At 41.1% G+C, this 20,682-nt stretch overlaps 1 protein-coding gene across 5 annotated transcripts in view; it reads right to left on the reverse strand.

Annotated features, from left to right (window-relative positions):
- Positions 1-5,686: 5,686 nt before the first annotated feature.
- Positions 5,687-20,682, reverse strand: part of dnm2a (dynamin 2a) — a 68,657-nt gene continuing 53,661 nt past the window's right edge. For 4 of the 5 annotated variants that reach the window (XM_037542509.1, XM_037542505.1, XM_037542507.1 and 1 more), the window contains 3 exons: positions 19,765-19,988; positions 19,073-19,309; positions 12,539-16,450 (listed from right to left, as the gene is read on the reverse strand). In XM_037542509.1, coding sequence (XP_037398406.1) covers positions 16,381-16,450; positions 19,073-19,309; positions 19,765-19,988 — 531 coding nt within the window. In that variant the 3' untranslated portion in view covers positions 12,539-16,380. Of the gene's footprint in view, positions 7,556-12,538; positions 16,451-19,072; positions 19,310-19,764; positions 19,989-20,682 lie in introns of those variants that run through there. The other variant, XM_037542510.1, reaches the window with a different exon arrangement.

Genomic DNA, 20,682 nt, shown 5'->3' on the forward strand with positions numbered 1-20,682 from the left:
CCGTAGCCCCCTACCTGTGCAGAACTCTGTCTTGGGTCTAGAGCAGTGCATGGAACTCCTTCATTATTGTTGAAAATGTGGCAGAAGTCTAATATGGACATTTAACAGAACCTCACCACAGCTGCTGTTTGTTCGCTGCCTGTGCTGTTCTTTTTGGCCAGGGCTGCATTCATCTGTAACATATGGGATGTGGATGTAGGGGCCTGCAGTCCCACTCACTGGAACCCAGAAAAGACTTCAGTTCCAGTGGACAAGCCCTAGTCTGATGTCCGAGCTAGCCATATGTCCAGTACCGGCAGTGGCGGTAGATATGGCCAAACTTCAGATCAGTCCCATGATAAAGGTGAAAGGAATGTTCACGATCTTGATGTTGCTTCAGCAAACTTAGTTGTCCCCTTTTGTCACCATTTTGTTGAGGTGGAGTTTCTACATTTCTACCTCCAAAGGTGGGCATGACAGAAGAAGTTTGAGAACCACTGTTTTACAGTCTAGTAACAGTAGGCAACCTAATGCATCATCGGTCAAACAAAGTGTCAGCTGCAGAGCTTTCTATTTATCAGATCTCAACTTGGTTACCAGTTCAAATTGTGCATAGAAAGCCTCTCAGTTCCCTTTACCAGAATGTTTTGGAGTCTTAAAGCTTACAGCTAGACGCTGCTCCTGGGTGCTGCCATCTATGTTTACATCTCCACCACGATTTCCAGCTGATGTCAGAGAAACTGGGAGCAGTGAGCAATGGTGGCTAGCTGCTGAGCTTACTGGCGCTTCTAAGCCCTGCTCTTCTTTCACCAACTCTACCCTCACACTGCAGTCACAGGTAGCACTACTTGGCTCCAGCAGTTGCGATGCTCTTGAAGATACATAATTGCCTTCATCTTTTTGGAACCCATTGCAGGCATCAGTTTCAGAATGAGCACATGTTTACAAAAACAATGAAGTGTTTTTATTTACATTTTGCCCACTGTTCCAACTTTTTTGGAATTGGTCTGTACAATTTAAAAGTCCATGATCTTATTTATCATGAGCATAACGTAACATGAAGATTTGTCCACAAATGCTAATGAAGAGGGTTGAGTAATATTCCTTCTGTAAACCACGAATACAAAAGAAGTCAAAGACGCATTTACATTTGTTTTCTCAGGGGACTTTGGTGCCACTAGATGTTTACCATTTTCAAAAAGTTTCTTCTCACTAAAAGACTCTAATTAGGGGCAAGTAACATGACAATACTTTGATAACTTCGTTATCATGACAAATTATGGCTACGTTCACTCAGCAGGTAAAAGTGGCCCAATTTTCTCACCAAATCTGATTTTTTTTGTTTGGCTGTTCACATTATCTTTTAAATGTGACCTGTATGCGACGTCAGTCCAGAGGTAAACAATCATGACTGCTAACGAACTCCAGTCACTCCCAGAGGGTTCAGCTTCATCCTCGCCAAAGGAGCGATCATGAAGCTTAATTAACCGACAGCTGGGCCCATCACTCAGACGTGGTCTTTCGCTTCCTCTGACTTCTTAAACTTTGCCTTCAGACTTTTCTTGATGCTGCAGTCTCGGTCTCCTCGGTCTTTAGTCATTTCTTTCAAAATCGCTTTGAACACAGAGCGGTTGCGATAAGTACCTTCTAATTTTTTGGTGCAGAAACATCAGACTAAATGTTTGAGGTTTCAGCAGTGCGAAATTATTATGAATGTCAAGTTGGATTGAAATAAAAGCGGCATGAATTCCAATCTGGCTGCTCAGACTGAGTTGCACTGCCGCAGATCGGATACATGTCGGATTTCAATACCACATATGGGAATCGGAATTAAAAAAGTCAGATTGAATGTGTTTTTTTTCTGCTTACACTGAAACAAAGATAACACATCTGTGTCACATACGAAGAAAATGATCGGATTTGGGACACTTTTACATGCTGTGTAAACATAGCCTATGTCATATTTTCAGAGCATATCATGGATATTATCAGTACTTGAAGACCACTGACCACCTGAATGCTTTGCAGAGAGCATAATTATTCTGAGTATGGACAACTCTGGAGAATGTACATTTTGTGATTGTGAAAATATATCATATGATATTTTTGTCATATCGCCCATCTGTAGCTCTACTGATCTGACAGTATCTCCCTAAGGCAGCGCTCTCCAATCCTCTCTGCTGATGAGGGCTGGGCAAATTTAGCGAGGCCTGAAAACACACTGGAGTACAAACTGGAACACATCAAGGTACGTTGTGTATGGTGACAATGCTTTTTCGTAATTTAATAAAATGCCGTGGTTCTGCTGTCCCAATCATAAACGTTGCTATCGTGCATAAATGCTTCATGTAAAATTGCTTATGTAGTTTCATGCTCATGTATTACACTGTTATCTATAAAAAGAGACAAAATCAAATAGCTAAAGCAGTAGTAGCACTATGAAGTCTGTATTTTGTCTTTACTTTTCTCTGTTTTGTAGATAACAGTGTTGTAGATAACAGACACCACATAAGCAAGTCTATTTGAGATTACTTAGAAGAAAAAGTACTGGTTTTTCTAAATTTCGAAATAAGTCAGCAGTTGAGATGTAATCAAAACTGAGAGTGGTTTGATGTGAAATGGCTCATTTAGAAACAAATATAGGCATTTGATTCACTGCACACATCTGTTCAGAGTTCTATATGTAATGTTGATGGTAAATCTGGAAAAAACTGTTTTCTTTGGCGACCTAGCAAGCTTAGAATTGTTATTCATCTGAAAATATATGGTAATAAGGTTGAATATGACTACAAAGAATAATAGACGTTCAGTAATTCCTACAATTGATTCAGTGGGTCCTGTGAACTAACATATGGACTCATATAGGGGTTGTCAGGGTTAAAGGGGGTTAAAATATATTTTAAGTCAAAATCTTTTCTCAGATGTATCATAAAATAAAGTCTCAGCCAGTGAATTCATAACCATCTCATATAGTAACTTTCTGTGGTGTAGCTTTTACAAGCAGTAAATGTTTTAGATTTCTGGTTCTTATCACCACCACTGTGAACAATTCTGACTTTCTAGAATTATGTGTTTCTCACGAAACCACACTGAATGAAATTTACATCTTAATGCGTTTTTTTTATTCCCCTTTAACCCTTTTGCTCAGTACAGTACTTTCTCATTCACTCACTGTTTGTCCTGCAGGACAGGGAGGCCATTCACTGCAATCTACAGCTCAGTGGTCAGGTGCAGGTGGTGCTGCGGGCGTTTGAGGTGTGAGATTCTGACTTGAAAACCTTTCTCACAGAATTAGAGAGACTCTTTATGGTACTGTGCCTGATACGTCGTGATTGGTTGCCCCATTCAAAAAGCCACCCAGGCTGAAATTTACAGAACCGACCGTTGAGGACTGAAATGCTCAGGGGTGTCAGAAAATATGTCTCAGCCACCCTTTTTGGATGTTTGGATCTTTTGGAAGGCTGGAATGATACATGATATCAGAACCATGCTGAAAAGAATTAGCTAATTTTGCAGCTTAATATAAGTTTGGTACGGACGGAGGACCCAACAGCATGACTCTTTCTACCCCCAGACGCAATATTGTAATATTCCTTTTGTGTGCTTGTTGCTGCTGTTCTGTTTTCTGTGTATATGTTGTCAGATGTGCAGGTCTGTGTTTGACCACATACAGGCTCTCTATGGTATAAAAGAGGGCCCTGAGATACTGAGTAGAGATGTTCAGGGCTTGCTCTCCGCTGATGTGATCTGAAAGAACTTGTAAATCTGCTTTTTTTTTTTTTACTTCTAATAAGTAATAATAATAATAATAGATACTTTTTTGATCTCACAACCGGGGATATTCCACCTCTGCATTTAACCCATCCCACACCACATACACACTAGTGAACACACACACACACTAGGGGGCAGTGAGCACACTTGCCTGGAGCAGTGGGCAGCCCTATCCACAGCGCCCGGGGAGCAGTTGGGGGTTAGGTGTCTTGCCTGAGGACACCTCAGTCATGGACTGTTGGCCCTGGGGATCGAACCTGCAACCTTCCGGTCACAGGGCCAGGTCCCTAACCTCCAGCCCACAACTGCCCCATAAACCATAAATAGACCTGTGCTGGTTCATACAGTTAATTCTGTTTGGCCAGGCAGGGATCTGGAGAGAGAGAGAGCTCACAGTCTTTTGCTGTTAAGGCGAGTGATTTGAAAAGGATGCATGCTGCTTTGAAATCAAGCTAAAAAAACAGAAAGCAAGTTTTATTAGCAAGTCTAATTAGCTGCCCTGTATTGTGCCTCTTCTATAAAATGGTCTAGGACAGGGGGGGGCTCAGTCCTGGTCCTGGAGATATACCATCCTGGACAGTTCAGATAAGACACACATTGGCTCTGATTATCAGATCCACTTGAAAGCCTTCATTACCTGGTCTAGGTCAAAACACTTCATGTAACTTTATTGTTGATGCGCATACACTATATAGCCAAAAGTATTCGCTCGTCTGCCTGCACGCACATATGAACTTGAGTAACGTCCCATTCTTAATGCATAGGGTTTAATGTGATGTCGGCCCACCCTTTGCAGCTATAACAGCTTCAACTCTTTTGTCAAGGCTTTCCACAAGGTTTAGGAGTGTGTTCATGGGAATTTTTGACCATTCTTCCAGAAGTGCATTTGTGAGGTCAGACACTGATGTTGGATGAGAAGGCCTGGCTCCCAGTCTCGGCTCTGATTCATCCCAAAGGTGTTCTATCAGGTTGGACCTCTGTGTAGGCCAGTCAAGTTCTTCCACACTAAACTCACTCATCCATGTCTTTATGGACCTGCTTTGTGCCCTGGTACGCAGTCATGTTGGAACAGGAAGGGGCTGTCCACAAACTGTTCCCACAAACTGCGAGCATGAAACTGTCCAAAATCTCTTGGTCTGCTGAAGCATTAAGGGTTCCATTCACTGGAACTAAAGGGCCGAGCCCAACTCCTGAAAAACAACCCCACACCATAATCCCCCCTCCACCCAACTTTACACTTGGCACAATGCAGTCAGACAAGTACCGTTCTCCTGGCAACCGCCGAACCCAGACTCGTCCATCGGATTGCCAGAAGCGTGATTGGTCACTCCAGAGAACACATCTCTACTGCTCTAGAGTCCAGTGGTGGCGCTTCACACCACTGCATTGTGCTTGGTGATGTAAGGCTTGGATGCAGCTGCTTGGCCATGGAAACCCATTCCATGAAGCTCTGTATGCTGTTCTCAAGCTAATCTGAAGGCCACATGAAGTGTGGAGGTCTGTAGCGACTGACTGCAGAAAGTTGGTGACCTCTGCGCACTATGTGCCTCAGCATCCACTGACCCCGCTGTGTTATTTTATGGCCATGGAAGTAATGGGAACACCTGAATTCAATTATCTGGATGGGTGAGTGAGTACTTTTGGCAATATAGTACATGTGCAAATGTTATGTTTAGTTTTATGTGTAGACACTTGTTTATATGTTTATATACTACATCAAAATCTTCTATTTGGGGGGAAAAAACAAGGTTTTGGTTTTCCAAAGTATAGACCTTATAAGTTATAGCAGTGAGGAAAACTTGCTGGCAGCTCATGACCATGTAAGGGTTAAAAACTACACCAGTATCATCTTACCATGTTACATCTGTATTGTTCTTCTGTATGTAATTTCATTTTGAAAATTTTATTGTACAAGATGAAAAGTCTTATTGAAAACGCTTCTGCATTCTCATTTATTAAGGAACTTCATGTAGTAATACATTTTAACTGTATAATGGATAAGAAACAGCTATTTTAAGGGAAAATTCTTCACTCATTTATTCATACACAACTTGTCATAGTGCCAAAGTCAGTTCAATCATACAAAACATGAAAGGCTATTTATGGCTTAATAATTGATATTAAAACAAAAAGGGATGGAAAACAAACAAACAAACAAATTAGAATAAAGCATATAAACAGCAGGGCTCCCATGATCTCCTGTCAGTGTTTCCTTAGTTCTTTTACCTCGGCTGTTCATCTGCCAGTGCCGTGTTAAAGCACCTGTAAAAGCTCACAGCTCAGTGTTGAATCAGACACCCCTATGATTAGTGTCATATGGCTTTGGCTAGAGGAAAAGGCTGAATCACTGTGGTTGCTATTTGCACCGTATCCCTGGTTCAACAGCAGCCTCAGTGACCCTCTTGCATTTTACATTTACATTTACGGCATTTGGCTGACGCTCTTATCCAGAGCGACTTACAATTTGGTTATTTTACACAGGTAGGCTAAGGTGGTGTTAGGAGTCTTGCCCAAGGACTCTTATTGGTATAGTGCAAGGTATTTACCCAGGCAGGGGATTGAACCCCAGTCTACAATGTTAGTGTTAGTAGTGTTACCCACTACCCCATCCAACCACCACCTGTTGGCTGTGACATTGTCAGGTTGAAGTGGAGCTTAATCTATAAATTTTGGTCCAATAACCATGTCACCTCAAAAAACCCACTACTAGCTGATAAAACCCAGATGAGCATGTTCTCATTGTAAAGTAGCCACATTCCATTAAATACTTCTCTAAACCTCCAAACCTGAGAAAATGATTGTCCCATACACACTGTGGATCATTAGTGTTTAACTTTAAATCAAATGAAAGACATTTTCATATAATATATAGTCCGGTACTAAAGTCAGAGACCCGAGATTTATTTCATGTCCAGTTAAAACAGCCATTTAGTACAAGTTATTCATTTCATCTGAAGAGCATATCTCCATGTTTTTCAGTTGTTGACATGATATGAAAAGACCTGTTGTCCTTTCCATTGTGTGTAAATTTCACGTTGAATGGCCTAAAAGAAATGACCCAGAATTACTTGGAAAAACGTCTGGTTCCATTGACTCATGTGAAAAGTAAAGCATGTTTTTTCTTCTTCTGTAAAGTTACCATTTTGGATATATGAGGTTTTCTTCCGACAACAGTGAGATATATAATAGGATAGGTATCAAACAAAGAAGCTGCTGGTGTTCTCAGAACAACAGACTGACCACCCCAGAGTCCAGACCTCGTTTGGGATTGCTTGGACCTTGAAGAACAAGTCTCCTTAAGAAATGGCCATCATGAATTTAAATATGAATTTAAAAAAATTGACTTGGTTGTTACTTCAGTGTAAAAGCAGGGAACATAAATGTTCTCTGATTTTATATGATGCTGAAAAATGAATAACCTGTACTTAGTGGCCAGGAGAACTTTTTGTCACTATAACTTACCGTCTTTCTTTCTAGTGATGTTATGTTGCCAGGTCACTACTGCGATCAGTATCAGTAACTCATGAAACAAAACTGGAAAAAGTTCTGGCTTAAACTCCCACAACAAATCTAGCACACAGGTTCTCAGCAGGGACCTTAGGCTTCTTTTGGTAACTGTACCTGTAAAACTTTATGCTCAGGTCACTACATTGTGAGACTGACGTATATAGATTTGAATGCAAACAGGCTTCGAGTGTTTATGGATTTTGACTTTCACATCCCATAATCCACTGCAGGACTGAAGTTCAGGCTGTTCTCTGTGCAGCAGGGTCACCACTGGTTCCGCCGAGGAGCCGGACGTCTGTTCAAGAACAACCGAAATCAAAAACGTCAGAAAAAGATGAGAACGTCACCCTCAGACTCACACACATGATACGTCAGATGGCCTGAAAACAGCTTTGTGGTTCTGAAATTTAAAGGGGAATTCCACAGATTTTTCAAAATATCTGCACAGTTTAATTTTTGAGATGTTCGTCGTGAAAAAACCAAACCCACTGACTTAGATTTGTGGTTCAGTGATCACATTGAATGCAAAGCCATTTCAATCACTATTGACACCAACCAGCGAACCTTCAAGCGTTATCTGCGTTTTCTTTGGGGACAATTTTGCCTTCGAGCACTGTTTGTACCTCTTCTGTCATGAATAGGGTTTACAATGATGTTTTAGGCCAAAATCTGATCTAAAATTACTGTAAAACAGTGTCTCTGACTTCAGTCAGCATGTTCAGAATTATTTCGTGTAGTAACTGTGATGTCCGGTTCCCATCACCACCACGGTGAACGATGCTGACGCCATAATATCTGTATGACTTCGTTTACATCTTAATGTAGAAATTTTCAAAAATTGATGGAATTCCTCGTGAAGAACACAGACAGCTTATCATAACTTTGGGAACACTTTGCTATTAAGTATGTATTTGCTTGGTCAGCTTATTAAAGTTTTAAGGAAAACAGCTGCACACGTAAACAGTGGCTATAATTATATAATGACTATAATTCAGATTTTCAGGAATGTCTGGATGAACTACCAGCACAGTTAGCTGCAAAAGCCTGAATACTTATGATGCTTTATTAACAAATCATCTAACATAAATCTGGCAAATACTGGGTCCAATTTTCTATTTGTTTGCTGCATTTAACACATTGTAGGAAAAAAAACAAAAAAAAAAACAAACGTGACATGAAAATGCATGTGGTTTTCGTACTTGCCACACGTTAAAAATGTTACCACATGGGGGAAAAAAAACGTGTGAGAACTTGTAAACGTGATTTTTCTGTAAGGCAAAATAAAACATTAAATGTGCAAAACCTTTTGGTTTTTTACCCCCCAATACATTAACCCATCAAAATCCCAGGCTTATTACATAACAGGGCTTATTATTCAGTAACTGCAAGGACTTCAATGTTAACTGCTGAGCTATTCTTAGGTTACAGAAGTGTATAATACAACTTTGTACCTGCTGTCGGGTCCTGACCATTTAAGGAGTTAAATTCAGCTAATAAACAGTATGAATGAAATGAAAACGTGCTCTCTGTAGGGGATGTGTGAGCTTATTTTCACTTGGAAAACCAACAAAGCCTGCCCTCTTATGCTCCAGGGTATATTTTGGTTGGTCCAGCTGAATTTACATGACCAAATCGTGAGGCAAATTATCCAGTAACTGCATGAAATAAATGTATTTAAAATTAATTTTTTTTTTTTGGTAAAAGCTCCCCTCAAATGAACAGAAAATGTTTTTTGATTGATATATGCTTATAATTTACTGCTGAAATCTTAGATGCTCTTTGCATTATTTTATCATTTTTTTTAGATATAAAAACGCCATCTGTTTATAGTTTACAGCCCAGATTTGTGGAAAAATGGGTCAAATTTCAGTACAAAAAACTTGAGTTCAGCTTCTTTTCTTATAAGGGTTTAAAATGACATCCATTTGACTGGAAAGAAGACAATTACAGCCTCATATGACACCCACCTTTTGAATGCAGCTTATGAAATATGAAAGTTATGAAGAACATGAAGTGCATTTTGGAACAATCAGTTTAAGAGGTTAACAAGGGCTGCCTATACAACTCTGCATAAAACTATGTGCAGCTGCTAAGGCAGTTTTGATCTCCTAAGTATTCATTTGAGAAGTTGTCCTCAAAAATAAACTTGTTTATTCTTTAATATTGCAAACTGACACACATGCAATGCATCGGCCATGTTTTTAAAGAGCCATGCATTTATCTATGCATGTTATTGTAGTATCATGTACTGGATGGTGAGTTTGAAAGTCAGCATTATGCAGCTTGACCTGCCCTGGTCATCAAGTATGCAGACGCCCACCTCGACTATGTCTCAAAACAATATTTTGTTGGACTGTGTGAAAACCAGAGTGAAGTAGATCTTCTGGTGAAGTCCTGAGTACAATGGTTCTGCAATATTATACAAAAGGACTTTTTAATTGACCTATAACAGAAGTTGCTCACCCCAATCTTAAAGGAATCTTAGCTATTCCAAATTGTTCCTCCTTCACATCACCCAGCACACTCAAATCAAGGTTCTAAGGTCATTGAGTGTCTCTTTAGTGTGTTTGAGGTTGGATTCAAGTCATTTCAAATCCAGCATAGCTTCAACTACTCCATGCAAAAATTCATATTTGATTGGTTTGACAGAAACGCATCAAATCTATAGACCTGTGCAAAAGTCAGAGACCACTCTTCATTTACTGGACATTGTTATAGGGAGATTTGTAAGATAATACTGCATAAGGAAGGGAAAGGAAAATAAGTGGAGACCTCAGACCTCCGTGACTGGATGTGTTTGGGATTACTTAGATTGAGAGAAGCAGAAAATGCAACAAACTTCTAAAACTGAACTTTGGAGGTGTGGAAAAATATCCCTGCAGATTTCTTCGAAAAACTGATAGCAAGTCTCCCAAAATGAAGGGAAGCTGTAATAAAGAGTGAACAATAGTTATTATTTAGTTGTTGTTCTGTCTACTTTGCTGTTAAATATCCTGCTGTTTCCAGCACTGAAAAATGAATAATTTATTTACTTGCCGTTTGACTGGATATTGATTAAATGAAAGGTGGTCTCTGACTTTTGCACAGCACTATGCAAAAATCCATAATTCTGGAAAACTGACTAACTTTTACACTATGTCATATAAAAAGCACAGCCTCCAGCTGTTGTGGGAATTGAACCTGAAACCAGCTGATTTAAAATGAAATATTCTTAGTGTATTTCAAACATTAAATTCAGTATCAGAGGAGTTCAGTCATTCTGTAAGCAAACTTAGTCAAGCTTTAGAACATCTCCAAAATATTTGGAGAAAATTTGGGTGGCTGCATAAATTAAATTCAAGCTTTTGTTTAATCATTTTCATGGAAATTCTTGACCTGACAGATAACGGGTGAGCCCTCAGTCCCCAACCTATGAACGTTCCACAAATAATCTAAAACATTGAAACAGATGAAAAAACTTGGATGAACTGACACCAGTAAAAGCTTCCCAACTACATCAGTGGGGAAATCCAGTCCGAGAAGGCGTGAGCACTTATTTAGGGTTTTTCCTTATTTAATAGACCTGACTCACCTACACTAATTTTCCAAGCCCTTCAGTTAATCTAATTCACATTGAAGCGGAAGTTGCGCGAAAGCAGTCCACAGATTAGCGCTGTGTAGACTGCATATGTGAATCACACTTGCCTTAAACCACTTTGGGTTAAGAAATCTCAAATGCACTCATGTGCTTTCTGACATTGTATCACATACGGCTGTATAGCTAATAACAAGAGTAGCAGTCATGTTGAAACCTGAAACCTGTCCATTTACATAAATAACAGCAAGTTGTCAGGCAAAGCCAAATCACGAGGTATGTCAGGAAACCTGCTCTGGCCCAAACCTTCACCTTTCATTTAAGATCTTTCATTATACCATTGTATCATGTTCTCCAATTTGGTCATGCCCAATTGCACCCACTAGTCAGGACTCCCCAAAACATATGATACCAACAGCGGTAGGAGGACGAAGGCAAATACAGGCTTCCTCTGAGTCATGAGAAGCGCCACCAAATCTTTTCAAACTGCTGCTAGCGCAACATCATTGGACAGCTGTGTGTGCTCGGAGGAGAACACTAAACGCGCTGAGTGATGGGGTGGGGGTGGGGCATCTTGCCCACCCAGAGAACAAGGTCAATTGTGCTCTCTTGGACTCCTGGCCACACCAGGGATCGAGCTCCATTAAATAGTGGTCCTTTGAAAAACTGCGACTCCCCATCATTTGAGTTCACAGCCAGTCCACAGAAAGCTATTAAAAACATTGTCAAATTTCAGGAGAAATCCAAGCTTTGGCTCGACTTGGTGGCAGATGATTATAATTTACACACATTAATCTTTGCGTCCTCTGTTTGAAAACTAGTGAAGAAATCTGAAAATGCAAATGTGAAACCAACTTTCAACTGCATGAACTGGCTACCCTGCTAGAAAAAAAAACAACAACAACAACAACAAAAAAAAAAAAACAGTGAAGACCAGCAAGACTGCTCACCAGCAAAACCAGCATATGTTGTGTTTTAAACGCTGGAATGTTGGTCAACCAGCATGATCATGCTGGGTGACCAGCTAAACCAGTGCCAGACCAGCATAGATCAGCTTAGAGCAGCATGGAATTCATGCTGGTCTGCGCTGTGCTTTTCTGCAGGGTAGGTAACGTTAACCGTGGCTCACTTCACCATTAACTTGATTTTGCTATATAATTTGGCATTTAAACTGAACTTCATGAAGCAACAAACAAGAAGAGAAGAGCTCCCTTGCAAATGAACTTGCTCTAGTCAAGCAGTTGGCATGATGCTGATTCACTGGATATAAATCTATATTACCTGTTAGCTACATGAGCCTCATTAATTCCTGTGTAAAAGACACAAACTTGAACTAAACATATCTTGGCTGATTGACAATGAGAGGAAATTTTTTAATGCCCCTTCTATTTTTTCCCCTGAATTATCACTTAAAAATAGGGACAGCGCTTAACCATACAATGCCGTGTTCAGGTCCTCTCAGAATGGAGCGGCCCACTCCAGCATTACATTCAGAGAACAAGAAGTTCTATGTGGTGAATTATTCTTCTGGAAAGGTCATGTCAAATGTGTAATATCTGCCCCCTTTTTGTGGTTTGGTGGTCACTGTGACGTTACTGAAAGAGGAAGAACAGCAGCATGCAGGAGAGAAAAAACAGCAGGAGATGAAGAGGAGAGAAGAAGGAAATAGCACACAAGGAAACACCAATCACCACAGACAGTCCCTTTTATGGTACACAAAACCTCTTTATTAGCTCATTTTCCAATTCTCACCATTTCTCTTCAGCTCAGAGTGCATTAATACCTACAGAGGCACTTGACAAGGATTTATGATTTCAAAAACAAAACCAAACAAGCAATACAAACAGGTGAACGACTATACAGGTGGTCAACTGGTTCCCCCACCCCAAACCCGAGAGATGAGAGGTACGAAGAGAAGGGGTAGTGGGGCGGGGTGGGCATGTGGGGTTGGGTCAAAAAAAAAAAAAAAAAAAAAAAAAAAAATCACAGAAGCATGGCTACAATGACGATGAGAGCCTGGTTCTCATTCAAGTTTCCATTGGGACAGATATGCATGATATTTCCCCAATAAAATTATTTCTATATAAAATTCTGTGGAAAACAAAACCTTAAAACATACCGGTCTCCTTCATTGTAGCCACACCATGTATTAAGTTAAAAAGGGGAGTCGGGGGAGAACTCTCGATTCTGCCCGGAGAATCTACAGCATTCAGAGCTACTGGTTAGATAGTATGAACTCATGTACTTGACTTTGAGGTCAATAACATCAATAGGATTCTCTGGACAGAACATGTTCTTTCCCTTGCATCCCGTCCATCTCCACACAAGTCATAATCAACCCAAAGTGAAAACAAAGGATCATCATCATCATCATCATCACCCTTTTCATTTCTCAGATAAAACCTAACACCGAACCCCTCATTCTGCAATTAGATCAGAAACAATAGGAAACCCAGAGAAAGCTGATCATTATTCACCCCACCGTTCATCTGTGTGTGAGTTTCACTATTGCTGGGCACAGTGGGAAATAACAGAAGGGTCTACAAGCTGCCCCATAGTTTGAAGAGATCTCTGCCTATAGCACTACTCAGACGGTATGTGGTTTACATGGGAAGGTGGGTTAATGCAATTTTACCACAGGACGTCTATGTTTATGACTGGTGCGCACAGGATGAAAAATCTGAGCAAAGATAACCGGTTTAGTATTGACAACATGATTTATGCACCGCCTTCATTAAAAAAAACAAATAAACAAACAAACAAAAAACTAACAAAAAATGGTCATTATCATTTGGAAAGTTACAGCCAACAGTCAACATTGGTGCAAAAAAATCATGTTGCATCATTTAATGTTTGGAGTGGTGCACTTCAGGTAGGGCAGTACATATTAGCTTGATTTCAGCTACAGAGAACACTTCTTTGAGTGCCCCCAACCATAGCTGGTTAAAAATGACATTACCACTCAAAAACTAATCCCGTCCAAATAATGCTTACACTGAATGCACACGGGAGAAAGAAACATTGCTTGTGAAACTGGAAATCAAAACATCAATGACAAATGCCCAGGTTATAAATAATACACTCAAAAAGATCCAAGCTCTGCATGTCTATTCCCTAAGCTGTCCCTTCCAGCAGCCCTGTTAGTGCGTCTATTAGTACAAACCACCGCTACGTTAAAACCTCACCTGTTTGGTTATTACTCCTCCTGCCCTTCTCTACGTCAGTGTCTTTGTATTTGCAAACCAGCTCAGTGCTTTTCACCTTTCTGTTTCAAAACACATCACGATCCCTACACACCTGCAAGTGCCCCATTTTTATGACCCTGCTCATATATTTTCATATTGTCTTAAAATCGTCTGGAGACAAATGTGTCTTCAGGGGTGCTAAAGTGGCTCAAAATGCATGAAAGCAAATAGGCCCACCTGGTCTTGTGCTAACTACTGCTAGATAGATACTTTAGCACTGTATGATCAAACACCCCCTACAGACAATATGTGGCTTTCAGTGGATGAATGCTGACACCTATCTTAACTGATATCACTGGCTTTCAGTTACTCAGCCATGTCAGCATCATCAGTAGGGCTGGGTATCAAAATTTAACATCTTTTTAGTACCGACCAAATCCAGAGTATAAAAAACGTTAATAAATAGTCAATTTCAGCACCGTAATTAGTCTTGGCATCTGTGAACCAACAGGCATGCTTGTTCACAAATCTAGACAGAGAATCCAGACTGGCTGTTTAAATTACTTTCTGAAAGCATGTCAGCACAAGTGCTTCTTGTTTGGTCTGCAGTCTGCTGGGGTCTTTACATTCACATCTTGGTTTAAGCCATGCCCACTTCTGGTTAGTAAACAAAAAGCACAGTTTAGGAATCAAACAGGTTAAGAATGCACAATGATATCAGAAGCGTACTGGTATTTTTGCTGTAAAACAATTATGGGCAGACGACAGATGATTAAATTTGACTGATATTTCAAACTGATATTTGATGTATTTACTGTACTCCAAAACACCAGAACATTTAGGTGATGTTGGGCTATTTTGCTCAAATATCTGCATTTTATTCATTTTACTGTTTATACAGTGTAAAATCCCTATATATTGGTGCAAACGTTAAAAGTGAAATGAAGTAAAATTATAGTCTTTTTAACGATACCCAGCCCTCAATAGTCACTGCTAGCCACATTAGCATTACATGGTCAAACTGCCCCACTCCAGTGCTCTTCAGGTTGATCGTGCTCAATAGCTCCCTCCACCCCGATGACACTCTGTCCTTCCCTGAACATGAAACGAAGGCAATCATAAGGCCTCGAGAGATTAACTTAAATTACACAAACCTTACAAGAACCGAACTAACTAAAACTGTGTTAACGGACGGGGACGCTAAAACATGGCTGTCACCTGAGACGCTATCAAGGCAGAGTAGCTTCCCAACCCCCCCCCCAAAAATCGCGAGTGGTTATCATGCTTCCAGGATTATTTTCATATACACAGATTATTACGTATAAACAAAAATGCATACACATACCAGCTCCACCAAACCTTCCCCTACACCTAAAATCTAAGTGCTCTTCAACGGCTGAGACTTACAGACACAGCACTCTAATCAGTCTGCATGTGATGAACTATCTAATGTGCATCCCTGCTAACTGTTAACAACATGTATTTACAGTTTGCGGTCATGGAAGAGGGTGGCGGTCAATCTGGAAGGAATTTTAAGCCAGTGCCTGGTCACTCACTCGTGACTGAGCACCTAGTTTGCGTCTGATCTTGCATCTGATGTAAGTGCAGGGTTGAAGTGGGTGCCCGATAAGTTATATACACATTTATTAAAAAGAAACCCTCAAGTGAACAAAGGAACATCAAAACAAAAATTCCGTAACGAGAACAACAATAACGATGGTATCTTGTTTTCAGCATGATATCAGTTAGTCAAGGAAACAGCCCCCCAAAATATGTTAGAGAGTATATTACACATCAAGAGATCACTATAGATGGAGAGTAGAAAGGATCGGCTAGTTCGACCATAAATAGCCGGAAACAGCCTTTTATAAAAATTTCTTCCACCATTTGGAGAAGTTCAAAAGTACCCCACTCAGAGCAAAACCAGAGCAAACGGGGGTTTTATCTACACAGGTATATCATGGTGCCCCCTAGTGGACAACTGTGTAAACAGCTGAAATAACAGTCAGGAAGCCAAGCACACCACCTCAGCTCAACCCAAAAAATTAAATAAAACAAACAAAAAAAAAATTATTCAACAAACCAGAACATCTAAATAGGTCTGCATCTGGAGCCTGCATTTAGTCCCCAGGACTTTAAAAAGATCTAAAGGAGGAAATTAGCAGCGTTCATCAGACGACAGTGAGTGAAATAGACAGGTCTGTTGGTCAGGCTGGATGTATATTCGTATTATACACAGTGCCCTGTAGCCCCATATCTCTCTCTCTCTCTCTCTCTAGTTCTCTTATGCTCTCTATCTCTCTCGCTCGTTTTGATGTTGGCCCCGATTCGCAGCTGTGTGTGGAGCACTGGCCTAGTCTCCTAGTCTAGAAGGGAAGGCTCGGCGGGGCGGATTATGGTGGGCCGGTGGGGGGCGCCGGGGGGTCTTCGACTGCAGGGAGAGAAGAGCAAGAGACGAGTGAGACAGAGACAGCGAGAGACAGAGAGAGAACCTGAGAAAGTGAGAGAAAACGTGAGAAAACGAGAGAGAAAAATGATGCCAGGGTGAAAGAGAGAGTGAGAGTAGCGTGAGAGCACGAGAGAGAAAGTGCGAGTGGGCGAGCGCTAGACGAAAAAAAAAAAAAAAAAAAAGAGAGTGAGAGAGAGACAGAGAGAGAGAGAGAGAGAGAGAGAGAGAGAGAGAGAGAGAGACCTGCTCTAGGAACGCTGGCCTGAGATTACGGATATATTTGAGAGAGAAAGAGAGACACGATGCAGAGAAATGAGAAAGGATGAATGAAAGGATGAGGCAGGTGAGGTTGGCTCAGAGATGCTCTGTGAAAAATTCACAATTTTAACAATTTGTAACAACTAAACTGAAAAATTAGGAATTGGTGTTGGCGAGGGACACCCGGGGCCCACAGCCTCCCCCCAACTGCTGAATAGATAAACTAAATGTCACTGCATGAGAGACAGTAACACCTTCCACATTCCAACCATTTGGACCTTACAAATTACAAATAAATCAGTCACAATATATCAGTTTTATGATTACTATAATAATAATGGTCATTAATACTGTTATTATTTTCTATAGTTCGTACTGCTATTGCTACATTATTTCAACTGTTCTAATGCTTTGTCAATACTGTACCTGACAGTCATGCAGATGAAGCTAATAAAGCTATTCTGAACTGGAGGGAGGGAGGGAGAGGGAGAGAGAGAGAGGGGGAGAGAGAGAGAGAGAGAGAGAGAGAGAGAGAGAGAGAGAGAGAGAGAGAGAGAGAGAGAGAGAGAGAGAGAGAGAGAGAGAGAGAGAGAGAGAGAGAGAGAGAGAGAGAGAGGGAGAGAGGGAGGGGGAGAGAGAGGGGGAGAGAGAGAGGGGGAGAGAGAGAGGGGGAGAGAGGGAGGGGGGAGAGAGAGGGGGGAGAGAGAAAGAGCGGGGGAGAGAGAGAGAGAGAGAGAGAGAGAGAGAGAGAGAGAGAGAGAGAGAGAGAGAGAGAGAGAGAGAGAGGGGGGGGGGGGGGGGGGGAGAGAGAGAGAGAGAGAGCGCGAGAACAGGGCAGAAATGACAGAGAGGAAACAGAGATGTAAAGACAGACAGCGGAGAGAAATGGAGGCAGACAGAGGTAAAAGTGATGGAGAGGAAACATAGACAAAGGCAGACGTAGAACAGAGTTAGCAGTAGAGAGGAAACAGAAGACAGGGAGAAAGAGGTACAGAGGTCAAGATAGAGGTGTGACAGAGGTAGAAAGAGAGAGGGATGACGTTGCTGTGACGTTAGTGAATATATGCTGAGAGAAAACTGAAACTGAAGACAGCGTGCAGAGTTTAGTGTGAACATCACCACACGCACAGATACAAACGCACACCTTCAAGCACACGCCGGACTCCTCGCTGCACAGGAAGAGTGAAGCAGTGAGATTACTGACAGGAACATCAGTAAATCCTGCAGCGAGGTCACAGAGCGCAGAGACGGGCCTGACAGAACGTTCACAAAGCACCTCAGTCAGGACGTCTGTGTCTGCATCAGTATCTCTCATCAAGCATGAACACCAGCAGCATTTAATGAACTCCTACATGCCTCTAGTCAAAGTAGTAAATGCATAATGAACTTGATTTACATCTTCACTTAATTTATGCAGAAATTGTGAAAAATCTGTTGTTTTGCTCACACTCTGCTTTAATAAAGTCAAAAGGAAACTTATTTCAGATTTACCACTATTTTAGCATTATCAACATTACATGTAGGCAGGTTTAGAGGCTTTGGATGGTACATAAAAAGGTGATCTGTGTTGTAGACATGGTGACTTCTGGTTCCTATTACTACGACTGTAGAAGTAAGTTTCTCTGCAATCTCACACTAAACCACTGACCACATGACTGTTTACATTTCAATGACTAAAATAAGCAGAATTTTAAAATTTGGTGGAACTCTGCTTTAAAGACCCTAATTTCTGTTTTCTCCGACTAAACATGTTTGATCATCTCACTGTACACAATCTATATATTGCTGCTGTCACAGCATAACCATCTCTCCAAAATGGTAACTTTATATAAAAAGGGGGAAAATAAAAGTATGTTTAAGTAAAAATATTTTATACCATGTAAATTTGTCGCAGAATATATTTGCCCTTAAACACTGGCATTTATAAATAAACAATGTTTATTTTATGTAACAAAGTTCATAGTTAGGAGGTTTTGACAAGAGTAACGATACTAGTTTCATAGTAGTTATTCAATAAGTTACAGTAGTGTTGCAGTTAATTCTTCAGTAAAATCTTACTGTGTGCACATTTATCTTACAATAAGGGAAATGCAGAGCTTATAAAGCTGATTCAGAATCTTTTAAGGGAGAAAGCCCCAACAGGCAGCAGAGAGGGGTGTTTCAAATGCATGAAATGGAGACACCTTTTTTAGATTGTCTCATTTCTAGGAACAAAGCCATGTATTGCATCTTTTTCAGCGTATCATCCAACTGAGGGCTGATGTAAACACACAGACAGAAGGACTACAAGTCCTGCTCTGAAGTGCTTTGTGAATATGGAGGCTTCACAGACATGGGTCTTCTTACCTGGGCACCCCTGGGGGCACACGGGCTGGACGAGAGGGGATCTGAGGGGGAGCACTGAAAGGGTCTTGGCTGCTGTTACTGAAGGCGTTGACGGGCTGCCCTGGGCGTGAGGGGATAGGTGGGGCCCCGAAAGCAGGGGATGGGTTGAGAGGTGGAGGTCCTGGGGTGGGGCCTCTAACTGCTGGGGGCCTGCTGGGGGGCGGGGCTGTAGCAGGTGGCCGGCGTTGAGGGGTGGGGCTGTAAAAGACGAGAGAAATCTTGCATCTTTTTGAAAGTGTTCGTTTTTCACCCTGGTTTTCAAGTAAATCCTTATCCATACAAACAACATTTTTGAATATGGTTAGCATGGAAAAAATGGACATCAGTATGTTGCATAGCTAAAAACAGTAGTAGCAGCCATCCTGAACTTTGTCTGTGCATGTTTATACACAACTGTATGTATACAGTGTCAGAGATCATGCAAGCAAGTCTACTTGTGAATTCATTGCTTGATTTAGTGATTCATGATTCAGAATTGGTGGGCTGTCAGTTTCCATTACTTGTTAGCTACATTAACATCATAGCTACAGCACAAAACTAGAGAAGCAAACCTTGCAGCCCAAACATGCATTGGCTGATCACATATCTGAAGTGATGAGATAACAAATCACTTCTTTAAAGTGGTCAGAAAAAAAAATGCCCCCCTGGCTGACCTGGCCTCTGGGATCCAGCTGTCATTGACAGGTGGTGGGACAGGCACGGAGACGGTGGAGGTGCTGATGTCACCGATGATGCCGAGTGCCTCCTTGAGGGCATGGTACATGCGCAGCATCTCATCCCTCCTCTGAGCCTGGTCAACAGACTCCTCCATTAGGCTGTTCTGGTCACCTGACGAGTACAGATAGGCCAGCAGCTCAGAGTGGATGAAGTCCTTAGTCTGGATGGAAAACAAAAGAGTAGGAGGGGCAATGAGGGGAAGAAGTGAGGAGTGAGATGAAATGGCTTCTGTAACCATTTACTGAACTCAGCATAAACATTTTTCTGTTTTAATCACAGGACAGTTGTATACAAGCCCAGAGGTTCCATTTACATTTTTATCCATCTTAAATGACTGTGCTCACTCACAATATATTCCATTTCACAAGATAAAGTCTCACAAAATGAAATTATTGTACCGATACTTGTATCACCAATACCAACAAGTGCAGTTAAGAATCAGGTTGATACTTATACTGGAACTGGTTTCGGTTTCTCTGTACTAAGATCACTTTGAGACAGTGCAGAGCTTTTGGGAAACCAAGCCCCTGACCTCTCTCAGAAACACCACAATAAAAACCAGAAGACCCAGATGAATATTTACATTTGTTTGGTGTGCCCAGAGAGGGTAGAGATTTGGAAAGTTAAGATTGCATTTTTCCATGCTAGTGTCATTCTGAAAGCCCACTCAGTCAAACCAAAACCAAGCCACTTACAGCAAGCTGACATCAACATCACGCCTGATTCATGTAATCTGATTACACACACACTTCTCAAATATGCCTGCAGAGACAAAGGGAAATTTACTCAGCAATGTTCTAATGGCTTATGAATGCTCTGTAAGGCATCTACTGCTTTAACAACAGCGGTCAATA

The sequence above is a fragment of the Pygocentrus nattereri genome, chromosome 1 (assembly GCF_015220715.1).
Source record: "Pygocentrus nattereri isolate fPygNat1 chromosome 1, fPygNat1.pri, whole genome shotgun sequence".
Lineage (NCBI taxonomy): Eukaryota > Metazoa > Chordata > Actinopteri > Characiformes > Serrasalmidae > Pygocentrus > Pygocentrus nattereri.